General features: G+C 41.5%; 1 protein-coding gene across 2 annotated transcripts; it reads left to right on the top strand.

The window, feature by feature from the left end:
• Positions 1-2,483: 2,483 nt before the first annotated feature.
• Positions 2,484-6,211, top strand: LOC148101484 (leucine-rich repeat-containing protein 34-like). 2 transcript variants are annotated; one of them, XM_087846268.1, is made up of 10 exons: positions 2,484-2,597; positions 3,447-3,553; positions 3,643-3,707; positions 3,796-3,882; positions 4,132-4,260; positions 4,337-4,432; positions 4,503-4,657; positions 4,740-4,895; positions 5,553-5,664; positions 5,749-6,211. In XM_087846268.1, exons 1-10 carry the CDS (start codon positions 2,491-2,493, stop codon positions 5,923-5,925), a joined length of 1,191 nt encoding a protein of 396 aa, XP_087702394.1. In that variant the 5' UTR covers positions 2,484-2,490; the 3' UTR covers positions 5,926-6,211. The 2 variants fall into 2 exon arrangements, with proteins under 2 accessions (XP_087702394.1, XP_087702393.1); XM_087846267.1 differs by having other exon boundaries at positions 5,538-5,664.
• Positions 6,212-19,940: the final 13,729 nt, after the last annotated feature.

The raw sequence follows: 19,940 nt of genomic DNA, 5'->3' as shown, positions 1-19,940 counted from the left end.
TAAGTTCTGTTGGAGCAGGCGTTCAACGCCTCTCTCTGTCTCTGCTAGCAAAGTTGACCCAGACAACAAAGTAAAGCTAGTTTTCGGCTACGAGCCGACACGAACCCACCGTATTAGCCAGAGGTCCCTTTACTACGGTTCGGAGCCGCGGACCTTCAGTAACAGTAATAAATCACAGCAATAGTACATTCACCTAGTTGTAAACAGCATGATAATATATTAAGTAATCCAAAGTATTCAGAATACGTTACTCTCATTGAGTAACGTAACGGAATACGTTACAGAATACATTTTGGGGCATGTAATCTGTAATCTGTAATGAATACATTTTAAAAGTAACCTTCCCAACACTGCTCACAAACCACGTCTTGGCTGTTTGTGGAGGTGAAAGAGCTTCACAGACGACTCATGACTGCACGGCGCATCTTTACTTACATATTTCAGACATCGCTGTGAGACGTGAAGAAGAAGCAGTTCCTGTCCCAATAATATAGTTACCTTCCACTTTGTTCCTGTTTATAATAAACTACAAATGATTAAACTATAGATTTTATTCTGCGTATCGATTGTTGAACAGGAATCCCCTCGTCGTTGTCTTCTCTCCACCTCGCTGTCCCTTTCTCCTGTTTTCCTACTACGAGCTCTGGAGCCTTCAGCGGCGTTCCTTCAGACCAAATATTCCCAACACGGACTCAAATCCTGTCTCAAAATGCACAATTTAAACTGGCTCATTCACTTTGTTTGTACTTAGTAATCATTTACTTAGAAGTAACTTTAAATACTGTAAATGTGTTTGTTTGATAGTTTTCCAATGTGTGCACTTTAAAGTTAGTGTGAATTCGTCAGTACACTGCAGACGACCTCCTTCCTCGTGTATTAACTTTGTCAGAGGACTTTTGTGTCAAATTCAATTTAACAAATTTAGCCGTGATCCTTGTTTCTCTTTACGACCCGTCGGGCCTCCAGCCACGCATCTTTTTTCCATTATGAACATGACAATTGAACACAGATACACACTAAATAACACCGCAGCATGTGTAACACCAGTGCCTGACAAAACATTGTTAGCTAAATAGCTAGCACTGGCATTACAGTTGTCGCTGATGTCATATCCTCCTCCAGCTTACAGCTGCTTGGACCCTCAGACTCTGCTGTAAAGCCAAGATCTGAGCCACGGAGAGGAGGAAGTGTTCAGCAGGCCAGACAGTTTGACCAGGATGAAGTGGAACATGCAGGAGAGCACATTTATCTGCACTTAATATCCTTAAAGTATTCATCTGACTATTTATTATTTATTAATATTCTCTTAAGATTGTTTTCTTATTGTTTGAATTTCTGCCGTCGGGCAGACGGTCCAGGGCGATAAAATCAAGCACGAACACACTAAACATTACTTCTGCCTTGCAGTGATTAAAGCATCATTTGTAATTATTACTGATGGGCTCGTTTGTATATAATATAGTGAATGTCTACATTCATTTTGTTTACACTTCTCTATTCACATTTTATTTTATTTCTGTCATTTGTAACACTGTAAATAAATATATTCTCATTCTGGTTTGTAAAACTTACATATTTTAAGTCTTAAAATAAACATTTTAAATACAATCATGAACTTCTGTAACATGAAGCTCAGTTACTTGTGTCTGCGTGATGGTGCACAGCAGATGAAAGTCACACTTAGTGTTTTCAGTCCTGTGAACGCCCACATCTGTTTTCCTCTCGGTTACAAATCATTGTTTTGTATCATTGACCCACTAATTAATGTCACAGGTTCCACTTCATTATTATCTTTTTTAATATTATTAGTTTCATTTGTTTATACGCTAAAGCATTTTCTCTGAGTCATAATCAAATATTAATCACGTATCTACTTCTGATAATATGAATGCAGGTCACAGTTTATACAACAGCCCGGCATGAAAATAGTCCATTGTTTGCTTTTTCTGTTGGCCTCCAGCTTCTTTTTGACTATTGACTTTTATTAATTTGTGTTCTTGTAAATGCATCCATTTTGTTTCCTAAAACAATTTATTTTCTTTTACATTTCACTATCTGATCATAAAGATAAAAGCTGTAATTAAATGTTTTGCCATTGATATTTCTTCTTAAAACGTTTAGTTTCTCTTAAATTTGAATTTGTGTTCTCCTGAATTTAAAATTGAAACTAATAAATTGGAAATATTATTTTCTCTTAGAATGTTTATTTCTTGTTAATTAGCCATTTTCTATTATTTTTATGATTTTAAAGTTTTTTTCTTTTAATTCCACTCACATTCACCCATTATCTTTTTTTTTGTTGTTGTTACATACTGTAATTGGTTACTGAGACGCAAACCTACACGTTAATTTATTGTATTTCTTTAATATATTAACGTTCATCTCTTATCAAAAATCCGCCTTACGTTAAAATTTCCCTCCCGTTACTTGTTTGTACCTCCGCGGCTGCCGTCCCTCGTGTTGCCATAGCGACTCAAACAGTATCTAGTGATGACGGCCCAAAGCATGTCAGAGCTTTATAAAGCCGTGTGCGCTGAGAGAAAGGTAAAAGTGAATCCGTACGTTTCACAGTCATTGAAGAAGACGCCGTTAACGGGGTAAGCGTTTACACTTTAAACTCCAATGTAACTTTAGGGCAGCGGTCCCCAACCCCCGGGCCTCGGACCGGTACCGGTCCGTGAGTCGTTTGGTACCGGGCCGCGAGAGTTGAGGCTCAGGTGTGAAATGTATAGTTTTCAGGGTTTTTATCGGTTTTCAGCGTTATTTTGTTATCGTTTTTATCGTTTACTCGGTTTTCCTGGGTCTTTTCACGTGTGTTATGAATAAATCCTCCTTTTTTCGGTACCGGTACTAGTTTTATTTTGTTCTATTTATCCGCGACACCTTAAAGGCTGGTCCGTGAAAATATTGTGGGGCATAAACCGGTCCGTGGCGCAAAAAAGGTTGGAGACCGCTGCTTTAGGGCACCAAAAGTGAAGATTTTAGTGGGTTAACGTTACCGGTTAATACTACTGTGGACTTAAACACATTTAAATCTCTTAGTAAATTCACTCACTCACTTGGCACTTTTTAGAATTATTTTATTACCACTTGATCCCCATGAAGTGTTTCATATTTCATACTAAGCACACCCAGTATTAAAATAACCAGGTGGTTAAAAAAGTGCTTCACCAGTTACCTGGTTAAATGTTGTGAAAATTATTCACAATTATATATATATATATATATATATATATATAGAGAGAGAGAGAGAGAGAGAGAGATTTATAGATTTCAAATATCAGATTTTTCAAATATCAGATTTTTAGAGATCTATTTGGGCCTCACATGGCTGGTTAACTAAACTGAGTGTGACAACCCTGTTTTAAGGATGTGTGTTTTTTCCAATGCATTTCCCATATAAACATTGATTCTCTGCTGGCGTGGAAAACTTGTCTGTGTGGCAGGAAGTTCACCCTAAAACTTCCAGGAAATGTCAGACAGGTTCAGAGACTCAGTGACGACGACGTCCTCGTTCTCTGTAAATGTCTCCGACATAACGAGCGTGTTACAGGTGAGCTGGCGGATTCAGGCGACCTGATTCAGACAAGGTGTGTTTAACTGTCTTTAACTACGTGTGTGTGTGTGTGTGTGTGTGACCAGGTCTTGATCTGAGCTACAACAACATAACAAATGAAGGAGTTGAACACCTTGCTAAGCTCCTGCAAGTAGGTAACAAAATGCAATGGGTGGATCATTTTCTGTAAGTAAAATGTTTCATGTTTGATGTATTTCGTGTTTGTTTTCTCTGAGCAGGAGGAGAAATCATCTCTGAGCTGTTTGGATTTAATGTTTAACGACATCCAGGCCAATGGAGCTCAAGTCCTCGCCAGCAGCCTGCAGGTTTAACACTTAATATGTTCTCATATAAACTGTTTATTCTTACTCTTCCCTTAGGAATTAGGTGCTTAACCCCCCACCCCCACCCCCCATGAACTAAAATGAGCTCGATCCTGGCCAGACTCCTCTTCACTCATGAGATCCTCCTAGATTTTAGCAGAATTCATTTACAGTTGGATTTTCATTCCTTTTAATGTGGCTCCAACGTTTCTAATGTGGAAGCCACGTCCCCGCCTGTCGTTCTCTCTGCAGGGTAACAGCACCCTGCTCTCTCTCAGGCTGTCAGGTAACAAGATCGGGAGAGGAGGAGGTTTGGAACTGGCCAGCGTGCTGCAGGAGAACTGCGCGCTGCAGGAGCTGGAAGTGGCCGACTGCGACCTGGTAGATGGGCTTCACTTTTTAAAAAGGTTTGGTGCTGACATCATTCTGTTTCTGAGAGTTTTCTCGATCCCTACAGGACACCAGCAGTATTATAGCGCTCGTCATCATGCTGAAGAAAAACAAGGCTCTTTCCTCTGTCGATATCAGCCGTCCGCTGCTCTTCAGCCATCAGGTACAAACACACACCAGGTATAAAACTCAGAGGGAGGCAGACTGATCTGAGCCAGCTCTTTGTGTCTCAGGAGGAGTGGGCAGTGCACTGCTCTAAGATGCTGGCAGTGAATAGCAGCCTGATGGAGCTCCACCTGGGGAGGATGGGGATGACTGACACTGGGATAGAGCAGCTCACTGAAGGCCTGGGGCGAAACCACAGCCTGCGCTACCTGGACCTGTGCAGGTAGGAAACGAGTCGAGCAGCCAGCAGAGGGCGCATTTCCTCCTCTTCATACCATACATCTGTCTTTCTTGGATTTCTGTAGCAACCGTGTGACCCGTGACGGTGCGTTTCATCTCGCCATGATGCTGAAGCAGAACAGGGCCCTGGAGATTTTAGATCTGTCATCCAATCAGATTGGAGATGGTGGAGCTGGGTACCTGAGCAAAGCCATCACCTGTCCGCGCAGCACCCTCAAAGAGTGAGTCCTGCATCAACCCCAGAATCAACCACACTCTTTTGGTAAAGAGGTTGCTCAGTTTTGATACACATGGAGGTTTGCAGCAGAGACAGAATCACGTTTTCTGCTTATTTTAATGATATTTTAATGACTTTAGAAACCAGAAGCCTGATTGTTTGTTTTTTACATTGAGACAAAGTTTACACAGAAGGACTATATAGAGTCTTTTATAAAGTAACTTTCAGGGATTCAGGATCTCTGAAGAAAAACGATCAATTTTTATTACTTAGAGATTTTTCAACATCTAACAAGGACAGAGGAGGACAAAGTTAAATTGACCTGATTTTTGCATAACTTTAAGAATTTGAATGTGAAGAGAAGAAAAGATCCATGAACATAATGATTCAAAGGGTTCAAATATCTTTGACTTTATGAGCTTCAATATATTTTTCGGACTGAGGAAAACAGAAAAAAGGTTAAATATTCTGAAGAGCGTAAGATTATGAAAAAACTACAGATATGAAATATCCAGCTTTTAGAGGCCCAGGGGGGGAAGAGCAAAGCAGCAAACAGAGAAAGCTTTGTAAAGTAAACAGTTTTAGCTTCATCCTTTTTTAATCCTTTAATCTTGACCTGCTGTCACCAACCTGCGCTCTGTGCAAGGCTGTCTGTGTGCAGAAACAACATCACATCAGAGGGTCTGCTGTTGTTGGCTCAGGCTGTGAAATCCAGCTCCACTCTGACTCACATCTACATCTGGGGAAACCACCTGGAGGAGCCCGTATGCCAGGTACACCCCTCAGATGTCTGTTTCATCTTCTCCTCTAACATCCCATCGCCCCTCTAACAGATCCACGCTCCCTCCCTGCTTCAGGCCTTCAAGGAGCTGATATCCAGCGGCCGGCTGCATCCAGAACAGACAGATGTAAGCCCCTATGAGGTGGATGGTCACGTGTTCCTCGCTGAGGTCTTCCAGAGTTTGAGGAAACCAGTTTACAACATCGACTGTAATGGTACAGATGTGCCTACAAAGACCTGCTGCAAGCCCTGATTCCACCGCACGTCATGGACAACTAAAAGATTATTTAAACTGCAAAGATTTAAGTTTATGAAAGTGTTTTGTTTGTTCATCACAAACACAATTAGTGGCAATCATTTCTAATATTTTAAGACATTGACTTCTACTAGGCCTCCTGAAATAATTACATCCATAAACAGACATGCTTGTTGCAGAAGAGAAATGTTCAATGTGTTGTGTGATCTTATATTTTTATATTTTAATAAATCTGTTTGAGCAGAGTTTCTGTTGATGCTTAAAAAGCCTTAAAGAGTGCTGAAGTCATTCACAGCAAAAGATTGTTAACCGTCTACTTTACATGTCCATAAGAAACATGTCAGGTTGCTCGTTCAATGCAGCTCTGCCATAAAAGTAGGGATAGGGTCCTATTCATGTGTACATGGTGATCCTGTCAGGGTCCTTGGGGAGTATGAGGTCAGCCGGGGAGAAGTCGGACCTCTTCTTTCTTTGTCATAGATTCTGTTTCTGGTTTTTATGGACACATTCTAGCGATACCAGGTCGTTGAGGGTCTCCACTGTGGTTGCCTTTTTGCAGGCTTCGTGTCAGCTTCATCAGGTGGCGACCTCCAGGGTATACTGGGACAGTATCTGATCTATGTTCCTACCTTCACTTATGGTTACAAGCTCTGGGTGCTGACCAAAACAATGACATCACATATAAAACAATGAAAATGAGTTTCCTCTGATGGGTAACTGGGCTCTTTCTTAAAGGTAGGGGGAGCCGCTTGATCGACCAGAGTGAATTCGAGTTACTGCTCTGCCACATTCAAAGGAACCAGTTCTTTGGTTCAAGCATCTGACAAAGGCTTCTGCTGGGAGGAGTGTTTTGGGCATGTCCTACCAGTAGGAGGCCCAGAACAGACTCGCAGGAGGATTACATCTATTGGCTAGCATGAGAACGCCTTCGCGTTCCCCCGGGTAAGATTGGGCCCAGACTGCTGACCCGTGACCAATAACAGATGAAAAAGAGGATCACAAATGAACCTCAACAGCCTTCCATATCACAGTTTCTGGACACTTGTGCCCGGCAATGCAGCATAAATCATCCACACTGCACTAAATTTACTGCGATAGTTATTTTGTTTTGTGCTGTGGAAATCTCAGTACTTTTTGTCTGAACAGGAAGTTCTGCTTTTGCATTTTTCATTCAATGTTTATTCTTTTTTGGGGGGGTTGTTTTTTTTTGCCTGTCCCGTTTGGATCTTTAGCCATCAGAATTGTTGTCTGAAGGCCAAGAAAGATGCCAAGTGGATTTACTTTACCAAGTGGATCATCATGGCCTTGCCATATTGGTCCATTTAATTGACCTTTATTATAATTATGTATTTATTTTATTTGAAGTTAACCCTCAGTCTGAACTAGAACTGAATTTCTAGCAAGAAATAAACCTCTTAACTTACCATCTTGGCTCCTCTTTCACTATTTACCTCTATGTTAGTCCCTTCTAACCCCTAGACTAGCCTGGGGACGTAACAGCCATACTGAGCAGATCATTTCTTGTATGTGGGAAATGTTTGTGACACTGTTGTGACCTATTGTGATTAAATCGTAACTATATCTTGATTAAAGTATAATATAGGTGCAGTGCTGGTGTGCGGGGGTGTTATGTGCCTTGTGGGGGAGGCTGCAGACATGTTATAAATTGTTATGTCTATATTAAGCTTTTAGCCTAACAACAAGCAGAGATATGTGTGTATTTCTTAAAATCACTCTATATCTGCTTTAGAAAAATATCCCTTAAGTCACCTGTGTTCACACACTTTGGTTTTCCAGTGCAGAGGAATGACAACAAAAGGAAAGACTTCACTGAGTGAAAAAGGATGAAGATCCAATGCAGCTGGTTTCAGGAGATAATGAAAAAGCCTGAACACCTTCTCTACAAAAACAGGGTGAGTTTAATGTTGTGATTGATTTAGTTTTTGAAGATTTGTGTGTTACTTTAATTATAAAGTACTTATATTTCAACTGAACTTACAGCTCCACCTTCAATACTGTCATCCCACACAAACTCACTCACAAGCTGGCAACACTCGGCCTGCACCCCACCTTCTGTGACTGGCTACATGACTTTTTGACTGGCAGGCCCCAGACCGTCAGGATCGGCAACAGGACTTCAGCCCGCATTAGGAAACAGACATCTGAGGGGTGTACCTGGCATACAGGCTCCTCCAGGTGGTTTCCCCAGATGTAGATGTGAGTCAGAGTCGAGCTGGATTTCACAGCCTGAGCCAACAACAGCAGACCCTCTGATGTGAGGGGCAGAGAAAAGCCACGTGGATAGGAGCTACTCTCCGAGCTAAGGTTAGCCACAGAGGGCATGGATGCAGACGAGCCCAGCCTCCTGAACATCCCGAAAGAGCTTCGTGACTTTAGGAAAGACAACAACAAACAACATGCACATATTAGACGAGGGTTAAGAAGAGTTGATGCTAGAATGGAAGAGGCAGAGGGGCGATTCGACGAGACTGAGACGGTGCTACAGTTGTTTATTTTATTCATAAACTTCACTATTTCATTAATTATTTCATGGTTTCTTTGCATCTTCATCTGTAGTACTTACACATGGGTGTATGTTCCTTGTGTTTGCTTACATTAAAATACCAGCACTAATGACCAGAGCATATAAATGCAGCTTTTCATATTTGACAATATATTTTGAAAGCACAAGACAAATCACAAACAGTTTTCAATGTAGGTTTGGTTTTTTATTTGGTTTTATTTTTCATTTCTATATTTGATGGTGATGTGATGCTATATTACATGTTTTTAAGATTCAGTTGAATTTAATATTTGTAATATAGCATCAAATCACAACCGTCTCCTCAAGTTGCTTTATACTGTAAGATAGAGACCCTACAGTAGCAGCAAGAAAACCCCAATTAATTAATAATCCCTTATGAGCAAGCACTTGGCGACAGTGGGGAGGAAAAACTACCTGTAACAGGCAGAAACCTCCGGCAGAACCAGGCTCAGAAGGGACGGCCATCTGCCTCGGCCGGTGGGGGGTGATGGTAACGATAATACGAGGAGACACGATGAAGAATATTTCTCAGTCTAATTAAAGTCGAATGAAATAGTTTTAAAATAAAATATACCTCAGATGTTAACTCTGAGGCCAGACTGCTTTAAGATTTTAAAAGAGGTATTTGAAAAAAATCAAGATGACAATTTAGTCATCAGTACTGCCTTTAAAGCAGCAGCTGAACAAATTCTTAAAACCTTTTAACACTGCTGAAAAAAACCTGGCAAGTTTGGATTTCTTTGGAAGATTCATGAAGACACTTAGATTCTTTCTTATGATCTTTCTAATAATGTCGTCAAAAGATGAATCTTCTGACAACATTACATCGAAGAACTTGTCTGCAGATCCAAACTCCTTGATAAGGCCTTTAGCTGTGTCCTTGACTAACTTATTTATGTTATTATTAAGAATTTTTAGGTATTCGGTGCATCTATCTTCAGAAAGTACCAAATCTGTCAGATGGTTGATAACTAACTCTAATTTTTCTGGATCCAGAAGATTTCTGGTATTTTTGTGCAATTTTTCTGCGATTCTCGTGGCTACAAGAGTGCTAAATTGTTTGGCAATTAGCCTATCATCAGGTGACACTAATGTTTCTGACAGTTCTTCCTCTGGGTTTTCAGAGGTTGCTGGCTGACTTTGACCCTCTGTGGGTTTAGTGTGAGACACTGATGCCTGATCACCGAGATTCATTGCTGGATGCATCAGAATAGTGTCGTCAAAAGATGAATCTTCTGATATCATTACATCGAAGAACTTGTCTGGAGCTGTGGCCTTGACTAATTTAACCCTGTTATTATTAAGAATTTTTAGGTATTCGGTGCATCTATCTTCAGAAAGTACCAAATCTGTCAGACGGTTGATAACTAACTCTAATTTTTCTGGATCCAGAAGATTTCTGGTATTTTCGTGTAAATTTTGTGCGATTCTCGTGGCTAGAAGAGTACTAAATTGATTGGCAATTAGCTTATCATCAGGTGACACTAATGTTTCTGACAGTTCTTCCTCTGGGTTTTCAGAGGTTGCTGGCTGACTTTGACCCTCTGTTGGGTCAGTGTCAGAGACTGATGCCTGATCACTGCTTGTATTTGAAACCAGGTTCGGGTCTTCTGCACTCACACAGACTGGCTGATTGGTGAGATCAGTAACTGGACTTGACCGTGATGTAAACAGTCTGTCGCTTGTTTCACCAGCATCTGGTCCAATCATAACTTCTTCCTTTGATGGGGTCAGCACTCTTACTATATCTTCCACGGCACCAGAAATTTTGTCATTTATAATAGTTTGGGTTAAAGTTTCATTCTCCAACCAGAAAAGAAGGTTTTGTAAGAACCTTTCCACTGAATCTTCTACGAGCACATATGGCACCTCAGGAGCAGAGGGTACATTACAGTCACCCTGTGAAGTCTTAGAGAAGTCTGAGAGACTTTTACCCATTTGCATCGTGGGGGCTGGATATGTTGACTCGACATGGCCGTACACATTTTCTGTCAACTCCCTTGAAAACATCTCCTTACTTGTCAGGTCAAGGTGTCCTGCCTGGGTTAATTTACTAAACAGTTTATTCAGAACCGGCACGACCGTTGTAAATTTGAGCGGAGAAGAACTTTCAACTGTGGTTTCTAAGGTTGGTGATTTTCTGGGAATTTCTGAGGGATTCATGTGTTCGCTTTTCCTGGAGTCAGCTCTCTCACTCTCCGGGGAGTTTGCCTGTTGTCTCTGAAAGGTCAAAAATCCTTTGCTTTTCTTCAAATGATCTTTCAGCTCACTGTTCATTTTTTCAAATTCCTTTTTAGCAAACCTGAAGAAGTGTTGTTTTACTTCATCTGGTTTTATAATTAGGGCGCATGATGCAAAAAAGTCTTTCACCTTTTTGATCACCAGGTCCACATCAAAAGCAGGCTTGGGTGAGCTACACTTCTCACTTAATGTGATATCTTCTGCATCAGGATACTCAATGTTAGCAATTAACACATTTACAATGTCAACTGCAGCTTTATCTGCATCATCTTCATCATGTAAATAATTCAGATTGTTGAGGATTGTTTCAACATCACTTTGAGCTTTCTCCTCAGCTTCTGCAAACTCATCACTTTCTTTTTCCTCCACGGGTTGCAGTTCTATGTGACAGTCCTGGTCATCTTTACTTATCTCTCTGTCTGTACTCCACCTCATGAGAGCCATACTTATTTCTTTAATTGTTCCCATCTCAGAGAGCTTGGATTCAAGACTCTCATCACTTGAACTAAAGGAAGTGGGTAAAGCCCCCCTCATGAACAGGCCGCTCAGCTTACCTTTATAACTCTTCAGACATGAGAAAGCATGAGAAACCATGCATCTGAGGTTTTTTATGTTTGTTATTTTTCTGGTGACATAAATAGAATCCGGGTTTTCTGGGACTAGAACCCAACCCGAGTTGACTTTATTTGAGATCTCCTGCTCAATCATCTGTGTCAGCACCACAGCGCTTTCACACTCCTCATGGGTGACATTAAGAGCAGCAGCAAAGCTGGTTGAGAAAGAGTCTCCCAATACGGGGCTTATTTTTGTCACGGCTATGCTAAGGTATGTCTGGAATGATGCATCATTTAATTGGTCCTGACCTCCTAGAAGTAAAGTTTTTATGGTGCTTGCACTAACTGACTGAATGACATCAGTAATCATATCAGCCAGTGCTACTTGGACATCGGAGTCCCAGATCCCATTTTCTATCAAGCGCCACTGTAATCCAGAGAGCCTGTCGAAACACCCGCTGATAGCAGGTGAAAAAGGCTCTGAATTAATGGGGGTAGGGGTTCTAACAGTGGATAAAGACATTGTCAATGACTTAGTTTCGCTACAATTACTTTGGAAATCCGTTTTCAGAAAGCTTTCAGAAAGGGAAGATCGCGGTCTGTACATTTAACGTACGACAACTAAAAATGCAAAATGCAAGATTCAGGTATAAAGCCCGCTGTTTCACCCCTATTTAGGGACTCAAGTGGAGGTCACGTGCTGCAAGATCAAAGGCACGTACTGTGACATCAAAGCAGAAAGGAACTGAGCTATGTGACGTCATGCCGCGAGCGTTCACCTACATGCGCGTGCACACAAGTGAGCGATCACTAATAAATCACAGACGCATCAACGTCGGTGTTGTCAAACTTTCAATCATACCTGCAGCCAGTTCTTTGAAGCTCTCAAATGGGTTGAATGGCGCCTGTTTTCCACCATCATCGCAGAGCATTCCTCCAGCAGGTCCAACGCCTGATTCAACAAAAGCCGCGACTCCGGCAGCTGTGCTGCGAAGCAGTTTGCTAATGTGATGGCTAACTAGCTAATGTGATGGCTAACTAGCTAAAGAATTCTAACATATATGAGGTACTTAAAAAACAAAGGGAACGAAGGAGGAGGAGGAGAAGTGGAGACAGCGATCTGACTGACTGGTTCATCTGAGGCTCTCAGTGGTTCCCCGTCTCAGCGAGATTCACAACACTTCTTGCAACAAACTCCCGTAACCATGGTTACAGGAGGACGCTCTGTTTGTGGCGGTCATTATCATAGCATGACGTCAAAAAGAGACGTTAATAAATATTAATTCATGCAATTTAAACACATTTTTTATTTTACTATTAAGGTGTATAATGGTTTAATATGGCATGACACCCTCGCTGATGTTGATGCCTAGGAATCTGAAGCAGCTGACTCTCTCCACCTCTGCTACTGCTGGTTTCCTGTAACCCACGATGAGCTCCTTGGTTTTGCTGATGTAAAGCACCAGGTTGTTGTCACGGCACCGTGATGTCACGCCTCTCACCTCTGTCCTGCATGAAGTCTCATCTCCATCAGAAATGCAGTCAATGAGGAGATTAGACTTTATTGATCGACGGCAGGAAAATTTGTGCGTTACCTCAGCTCAGGTAGAGATAGCAGAAGAAAATCCAAAAATAGAAATAAAATATAAACAACTACAAAATAAATAAGATAATACACTATTGTCTGACATGACAAGAAAACAGTGTAAAACATTCACAGCAGATAAGTGGTGGCGCCCACCTGTCTAACAGAACCCAAAGGATGGTCACATTCTTTTAATCCCCAGAGATATACTTGAACTTTTGTCTATCCTACTACCAAAAATATACTGAGACATTTTGTCTAACATACTATAAGAATATACTGCGAAGGGGGTCATGTTCTTTAACCTAATCTCACAATTCCCCCTTTGATCTCTTTAGAGAGACCACTTACAACATACATTCTAGGGTGGAAAAGTGGTGTCAACTCTTTCCCAGTCTCCTAGTATTTGTGCTTCACACAAAAACACAATTCCATCGCTGGATTTCCTCTGCGCTGTCACTTTTAGAGCTTGGCACGCTCTCTCCATCCCTCGAACGCTGCTGAAGATTTAAGGCAGAGCACGTCGTACACCTTAGTTGTCTTCCTCAATGTCAACGATGAATCTCTCATTTTATTTAAAATCCTGCTGTGGGAAGTCTCCTCTTGATCTCCTGGAAGCTCAGTAGCACATCTCTCTGTGTGATGTCCACTGTGCTGAAGATGATCTCTGATCCTCCTGAAGCCTCTCTCCTGGCCTCAGCTTATGTTCTTCTGCTGCTTTTGTCCAATCTGAGGTGCCTCCTGACCTCAGTTACTCCTCGTGTCTCTGGCACGCCCTTTTTGCTGCCCGATCATCCGTGTTGGTCCATCACTGTCCTGCACAGTTTTAATGCAGAGTTGTTAAGGTCAGCATTCCTTTGCTTGGCCTCACCTTTCATCCGGGCTTAATAGGCGTCTCGTCACAGCTCTGTCAGCTGAAGCTGTCTGGAAATCCCCCCCGTGTAGTGAAACGGGCCTTAGATTTAACGTTCTCCGTCTCCGCTGCATGAGATCTTTTTCCTGCAGCACTGTTGACATTCTCAGGCTGTTGTTGTGGGTCCAGCTGCTGTAGCATTTAGTCAGGGTCACATCAAAGATGGTAGAAGGGAGAGCAAAGATGGTAGAGGGGAGAGCAGGAGTCCAGGTCAGCCTCGGCTTTCCGGGCCGACAAAGCAGCCTGTAATTAAGCATAAAGAGAAAAAACAAAAACAAAACAAAAACAGACGAACAGGAAAATGATGTTGTTTTGGCTGTGTTGTTCAGAGAGGGGCCAGGCCCTGTGTCAGCCTTCTCCCCCCCTTTTTTTGTTTTTCCTCACTATATAATCAACTCCTAACCCACCAAGTTGACAGGACAACACAGGTACATGTTAAAATTCTTAAGATCATGTTTAATAATTCAAAAAAGGAATTTTATTTCATTCAATAATCACTTGTGTTAATCAATCAGAAGAAAACATGTCACAATTCGACTCTTTTAACCACTAAATTTATTATTTCATCACTGGTTTATCATACCAGTGTCTGTCTTTTTGAAGTCAAGTTGTTGTCCTGCAACCCAGAGAGTTTATTTGTTAGTAGTGGATAAACTTTATCATTTAACAACATGTGTATGTTACGTTTCGCTGCTTTAACCTTGCTGGAAAATCTTCACGTGTTCATGAGTGTAAGCTGTTTCTTCATTGCGTGTGTGTGCGTTTGTAGGTGGGTTATTTTAACTTTTTTTTTTTTTTTCCAACAAGGCATTTCTCTAATTGTGTGTGTTTTTAATTTTGTTTCCCAAATTTTGATTTCCCACCTTAAATAACAGCATTCCATGTCTTCAGCCAGGAATTAGAGCTTGCTTGTGAGATTCAGGGACACATGGTGCCAAAAACAATTCAGTGAAAAACTTGCCTGAAAATTTCCAGTGATGGTAACCGATAACTCCAGGACAAGATGTCCTTTAAGCTTCTTTTCAGGGTGAGGACAACGTAACAGGTCAACCTGTAAAATTCTGAGCCAGAGCTTGGCCTGTCTGTCATCCCAATTTTGTTAGTCTATCCTTTTGCCGCTGTACTCAGGTCTCCAGGTTGAGAGAAATCCACCTGTATTAAGAGACTAAAACATTCATTTACTATTTTTCTTACAACATCCATTTAGTTCATCTGCCTAGATTTTACTCTCTCTCTCTCTCTTGGTGCATAGTTCACACAGTCAGGCAGTTGCCTTTTATGGGCATGCAGATTTCCGGTCACCGACACTCACCCCCAGCAGCCGCCAAGCCATCTCTCCTATATCAAAAATCCAGCCAAACATCAAACATTCACCGTAGTCATTCAAAAACTGTATCTATAATATTATAATCAACAAAATCAGCGTTTTAATTACAGGCATGTATCATTGTTTGCAAATCATACTTATAAAACTCAATAACACGCTAAACAGGAAGTCCTCTGTGGGCTTCACAGCAGCCACCTCATTTGCATGTTCACACACCGTCTAAACTAGCTCGCAGCGCTGCAGCGCGCTGTCGTCACACACAGCCTCGTTTCACACTCAACTCTCTATTATATTTACAAAGACGTCTTATATTTACAATCACTCTCAGACCTGAAAGTTTTAACGCCTACACAACTTTGACAAATTTAAGATAACGGGTCCAACCGAAGAAAGTCCAGCTTTTTTGTACTCAATTAACCAGCCAGCCCTGCTCTACTCTCAACACGGGATAGAGGGGGCGGGAGGTAGGGAGGTGGGAAGGCAGTAAGCGATGACTTCACCGGGGAAGCCGGCAGCATCAGCTTATCAGACTCCTCCTTTGGCTCCCTCATCCAATGCTCCACCCCCTGGCACGTCACTGCCCACCCCGTGACACGGGCTCTCTCCTCCTGCACTTTTGCAATTGTTTTTTAAGCCTCCATTTCTCCCAAACGGGGGCCTCCTCAATTCGTCACAAACACACTTTTAGACACAAATTATTCTGTTACTTTAATTGACTCCCGTACTTCTGACGAGACGCCGACTCTAACGGCGCTTTCACACAAACTACACACCTCCAACTCTCTTCCTCTCTCTCTCCTTTTTTTTTTTTTTTTTTTTTTACACCACAGAGTAATACACCCAATTCAGCCCGTCTCTCTCTATGTGGCTCCAAATGCCCTCTTTATTTAATTTAACACTCGTCAGGGGACAGGCAAACAACAATTTCAACCACTGAAACGAGGAATACAACCTTTGTTAACCTTTTTTCTTTTGAATGTGTCTTGTTCTAGTCCAGAATAAATGTAAACCCGTGATTACACAGACGTTTCAGTGTTATTCTGTAGCTATGCGGGAGTCCTCAGTTCCCAAGTCACCACCTCGGCTAACCAGACGCCGCTGGACCTGACTGCGCGTCCACAGGCAGGGGGGTTGCCACACCATGAACAAAAATAATTTCCACAGGTCCACTAGGCATCAACCTTTGATCCTAAAATGTGTCTTTGCACTAATGTCCTCCCGTTCACACATCAACCGTCACTGTCACCATGTTCATATTTCACACACAGAAACACAGCAAGCGCGTCTCATCAGCAGAAACACACACAGAAACCTCTGAGCTCACCTTTGAAAAATGCAAGCGCACCACAAGCCAGATTCTATTTCACCTCTATTTCAGATACTACACTTTGGCCGCTTTTTGAAAGTTTTTCCACATTTCTTGCAACAGAAGCCAGTCATAGACAAAATTAATTATGTAGGGTAAAAGTGGGCTGCACCCTAGTCTCAACGTAGAATATTATTAGTATCTTGCTAGAAAATTCCTCTAACACTTGAATTCAGCCTCAACTTATGCTGTTAGTATCTTGCGCCGAAAACCAGACACCGACAATTTAATGTGAAAATACGTGTAACCCAGCGAACAGATTAATTTGGAAAGCCCAATATGCACATTTGGTATTTATAATACAACAGGCTGTGCTTACCTTTTGATGTTTGGACCGGTCCTCCGTTCGCTTTGTCGCACGATCTCACCACAGGCCAAATCTGCCCCTCCTCAGCACACCAAAAGATCCGGGTCACCGGCACCAAGTTGTTGAATTCTCCCAGTTCTTTGAATCTTTGGGCTGAAGGAAGGACACTTACTCGGTGTATAAATGCTCAATCAACAATCCTTTATTTCCATACAATTTTCACACAATGAGCATAAACCATCCGGACGGGGAGAGATGCAGAGAGGGTCACAGCAAGTCTCAAAATGGCGATGTGTTACACAGCTTTTTTATACTTTCCTCTAGCCCCCACCTGGTCGTAAACCTAAACATTCACACTCTCTTATCTGTCGTGGCGCCTAAGTTATGACCTCGGGCTCCCTGTCTTTCTACCCCCTACAAGGGTGGGGGCACAGAATGTTGTCTGCTTTTGCTATCACTGGACCAATGTCCTTCACACGCAACCTTCTCAGAGAATGATTTAAGCAGCCTGACATGACAAGAAAACAGTGTAAAACATTCACAGCAGATAAGTGGTGGCGCCCACCTGTCTAACAGAACCCAAAGGATGGTCACATTCTTTTAATCCCCAGAGATATACTTGAACTTTTGTCTATCCTACTACCAAAAATATACTGAGACATTTTGTCTAACATACTATAAGAATATACTGCAAAGGGGGTCATGTTCTTTAACCTAATCTCACACTATATATACAACAGTAGCATACACAGTATGTGACTATGGATAGAGTGTTGTGGAAATGCAAGAAATAAATTTCATTATTCTTACTATTATTATTTAAGCAATAGATATCTAAAAGTATCTATAAGTATAGACATGTACTTGCACACACATCTACAGACTAAATATACACATGTATACATATACATACACATATACCTGCACACCAGGTAAATGTCCAGTGACTCATGACAGCGTGATTGAGGAGTTATAGAGTCTAACTGCTGTTGGGATCAATGATCTGTGAAAGTGCTCCTTCCTGCAGCGAGGGTGTTTTGGTCTCTGACAAGGATCTGCTCAGCTCACAGACTCATGCAGAGGATGATGTGGGTTGTTCGTGATGGATGTCAGCTTTACTAGCATTTTTAGCACACGATCAAAGTTTCTGTGGATGCTTGAAAAATCTTGAAGAACGTTGAATTCACTAAAGGTTTTAAAAATAATGCTGTAATCAGTTTCGTTACAGTTGCAGTGTTGTCGTCTGCTACTGTAGGCCACAGCAGCAGACGACAACACAGGTTGAGTGAGTGGGAGTGAGTGTTTTCAGACACAGAAGAACAACTTTAGATTAATCAAACGAAAATTTATACAATCAGCTTTCCAAATGTGAATATGTTTCAGTTGTCTGTGAGTAGGAACTCAACTCTAACAAACTATAAGTTTAGTTAACTACAACCAACTAACCAAGCTCCAGCAGGTCTGTAGCCGTCAGATCACAGTGAGCCAAACTGAGGCTCCTGCTGTCGGCTTTCTTCCCGAGTCTCTTCAGGAAAACACACAATCGACCCCAGCCGACGTCCCGCTCACTCTCTGCTGACGCTGCAAAGCCTGAAACACACGATACACACCCACAGGGCTTAGCATGTCACTGTAAACTGATTTTCCACAGTAAACTCTATTTTCTTGAGCTCTGTATTTTGTTTCTGAACCTCTGATTTTACACACCTTTAAGAAAAAGAAAAAAAAAAAAAGCTACTTTACAAAGCTTTCTCTGTTTGCTGCTTTGCTCTTCACCTCTTTGGGCCTCTAAAATCTGGATATTTCATATCTCTAGTTTTTTCATAATCTTACGCTCTTCAGAATATTTAACCTTTTTTCTGTTTTCCTCAGTCCGAAAAATATATTGAAGCACATAAATTCAAAGATATTTGAACCCTTTGAATCATTACGTTCATGGATCTTTTCTTCTCTTCACATTCAAATTCTTAAAGTTATGCAAAAATCAGGTCAATTTAGCTTTGTCCTCCTCTGTCCTTGTTAGATGTTGAAAAATCTCTAAGTAATAAAAATTGATCGTTTTTCTTCAGAGATCCTGAATCCCTGAAAGTTACTTTATAAAAGACCCTATATAGTCCTTCTGTGTAAACTTTGTCTCAATGTAAAAAACAAACAATCAGGCTTCTGGTTTCTAAAGTCATTAAAATATCATTAAAATAAGCAGAAAACGTGATTCTGTCTCTGCTGCAAACCTCCATGTGTATCAAAACTGGGCAACCTCTTTTCCAAAAATACAAAAATAACCATAGTAATTATAATAATGTGGCTATATTTTCTTCTCTAGTGATGTAAACGTTACCAAACTGGATAAAATCTGCTCATTTTTGTTATCAGGGACCTAAAAATCCTTATTATAGGAGAAATTATTCCCACTTCCTGGTGCTTTGATTCTCTAAAGCAGTGGTGGGGACCTCCACAGACTTGCAGCTACAGCAAGTTTTTATTTTTCGATAAATCACAGAGTGATGGAGCTGTAAAGGCAGGTTTCATCACAGCAGAGGATTTCATTTAATGTGCATTCTTTAGGTTTATATCTGCAACCAGAACTACTCAGACTGCATTGTGAGGCGGCTGTGCACGACCTGCATTTATGTTAAATTAAAGTACTTAATGCGAGCGTGATTTCCCTGTGTGGATATGAATGAAACGCTGTACCGGTGTCCAGCACTGGGGGCCAGTTCCTGATGTCCATCGTGGCCATGGCCTCTTTGGAGCGCAGCAGCTTACAGATGACGGCGGTGGTCATCACATGCCGAGTGACTCACCTGCACAATTAGAAAGAGAAAGACAGAAGAAGAAATTAAGCTCCCTTTTTCCCCCAGAGGAGATCAGAAGTAGGGATGGGTACCGGTATCCGGTGCTATGATGGCACCGGTTCTGACATAAACGGTAGTAACCAGACCGAAAAGCAGCGCACATTTCGGTGCTTTATTTCGGTGCTTTTTTCCCCTGAGCTGTGATACACTTTCTTCTTCCTTACATTTGTATTGGCGGTTGGCAAACAACTGAAAGGTGCATTACCGCCACCAACTGGTATGGAATGATACACTTTAGATTCTAGCCAATCATTTTACGTTTCCGGGGATAGTAGGCGGGCCCAGGTACCTACGTTCTTTTAGAGTAGAGCTACAGATT

This window comes from Neolamprologus brichardi, chromosome 9 (genome assembly GCF_056152115.1).
Source record: "Neolamprologus brichardi isolate AB-2024 chromosome 9, ASM5615211v1, whole genome shotgun sequence".
Classification (NCBI taxonomy): Eukaryota; Metazoa; Chordata; class Actinopteri; order Cichliformes; family Cichlidae; genus Neolamprologus; species Neolamprologus brichardi.
Note: the sequence above shows the minus strand (reverse complement) of the source record. Positions and strands in the feature narration are given on the sequence as shown.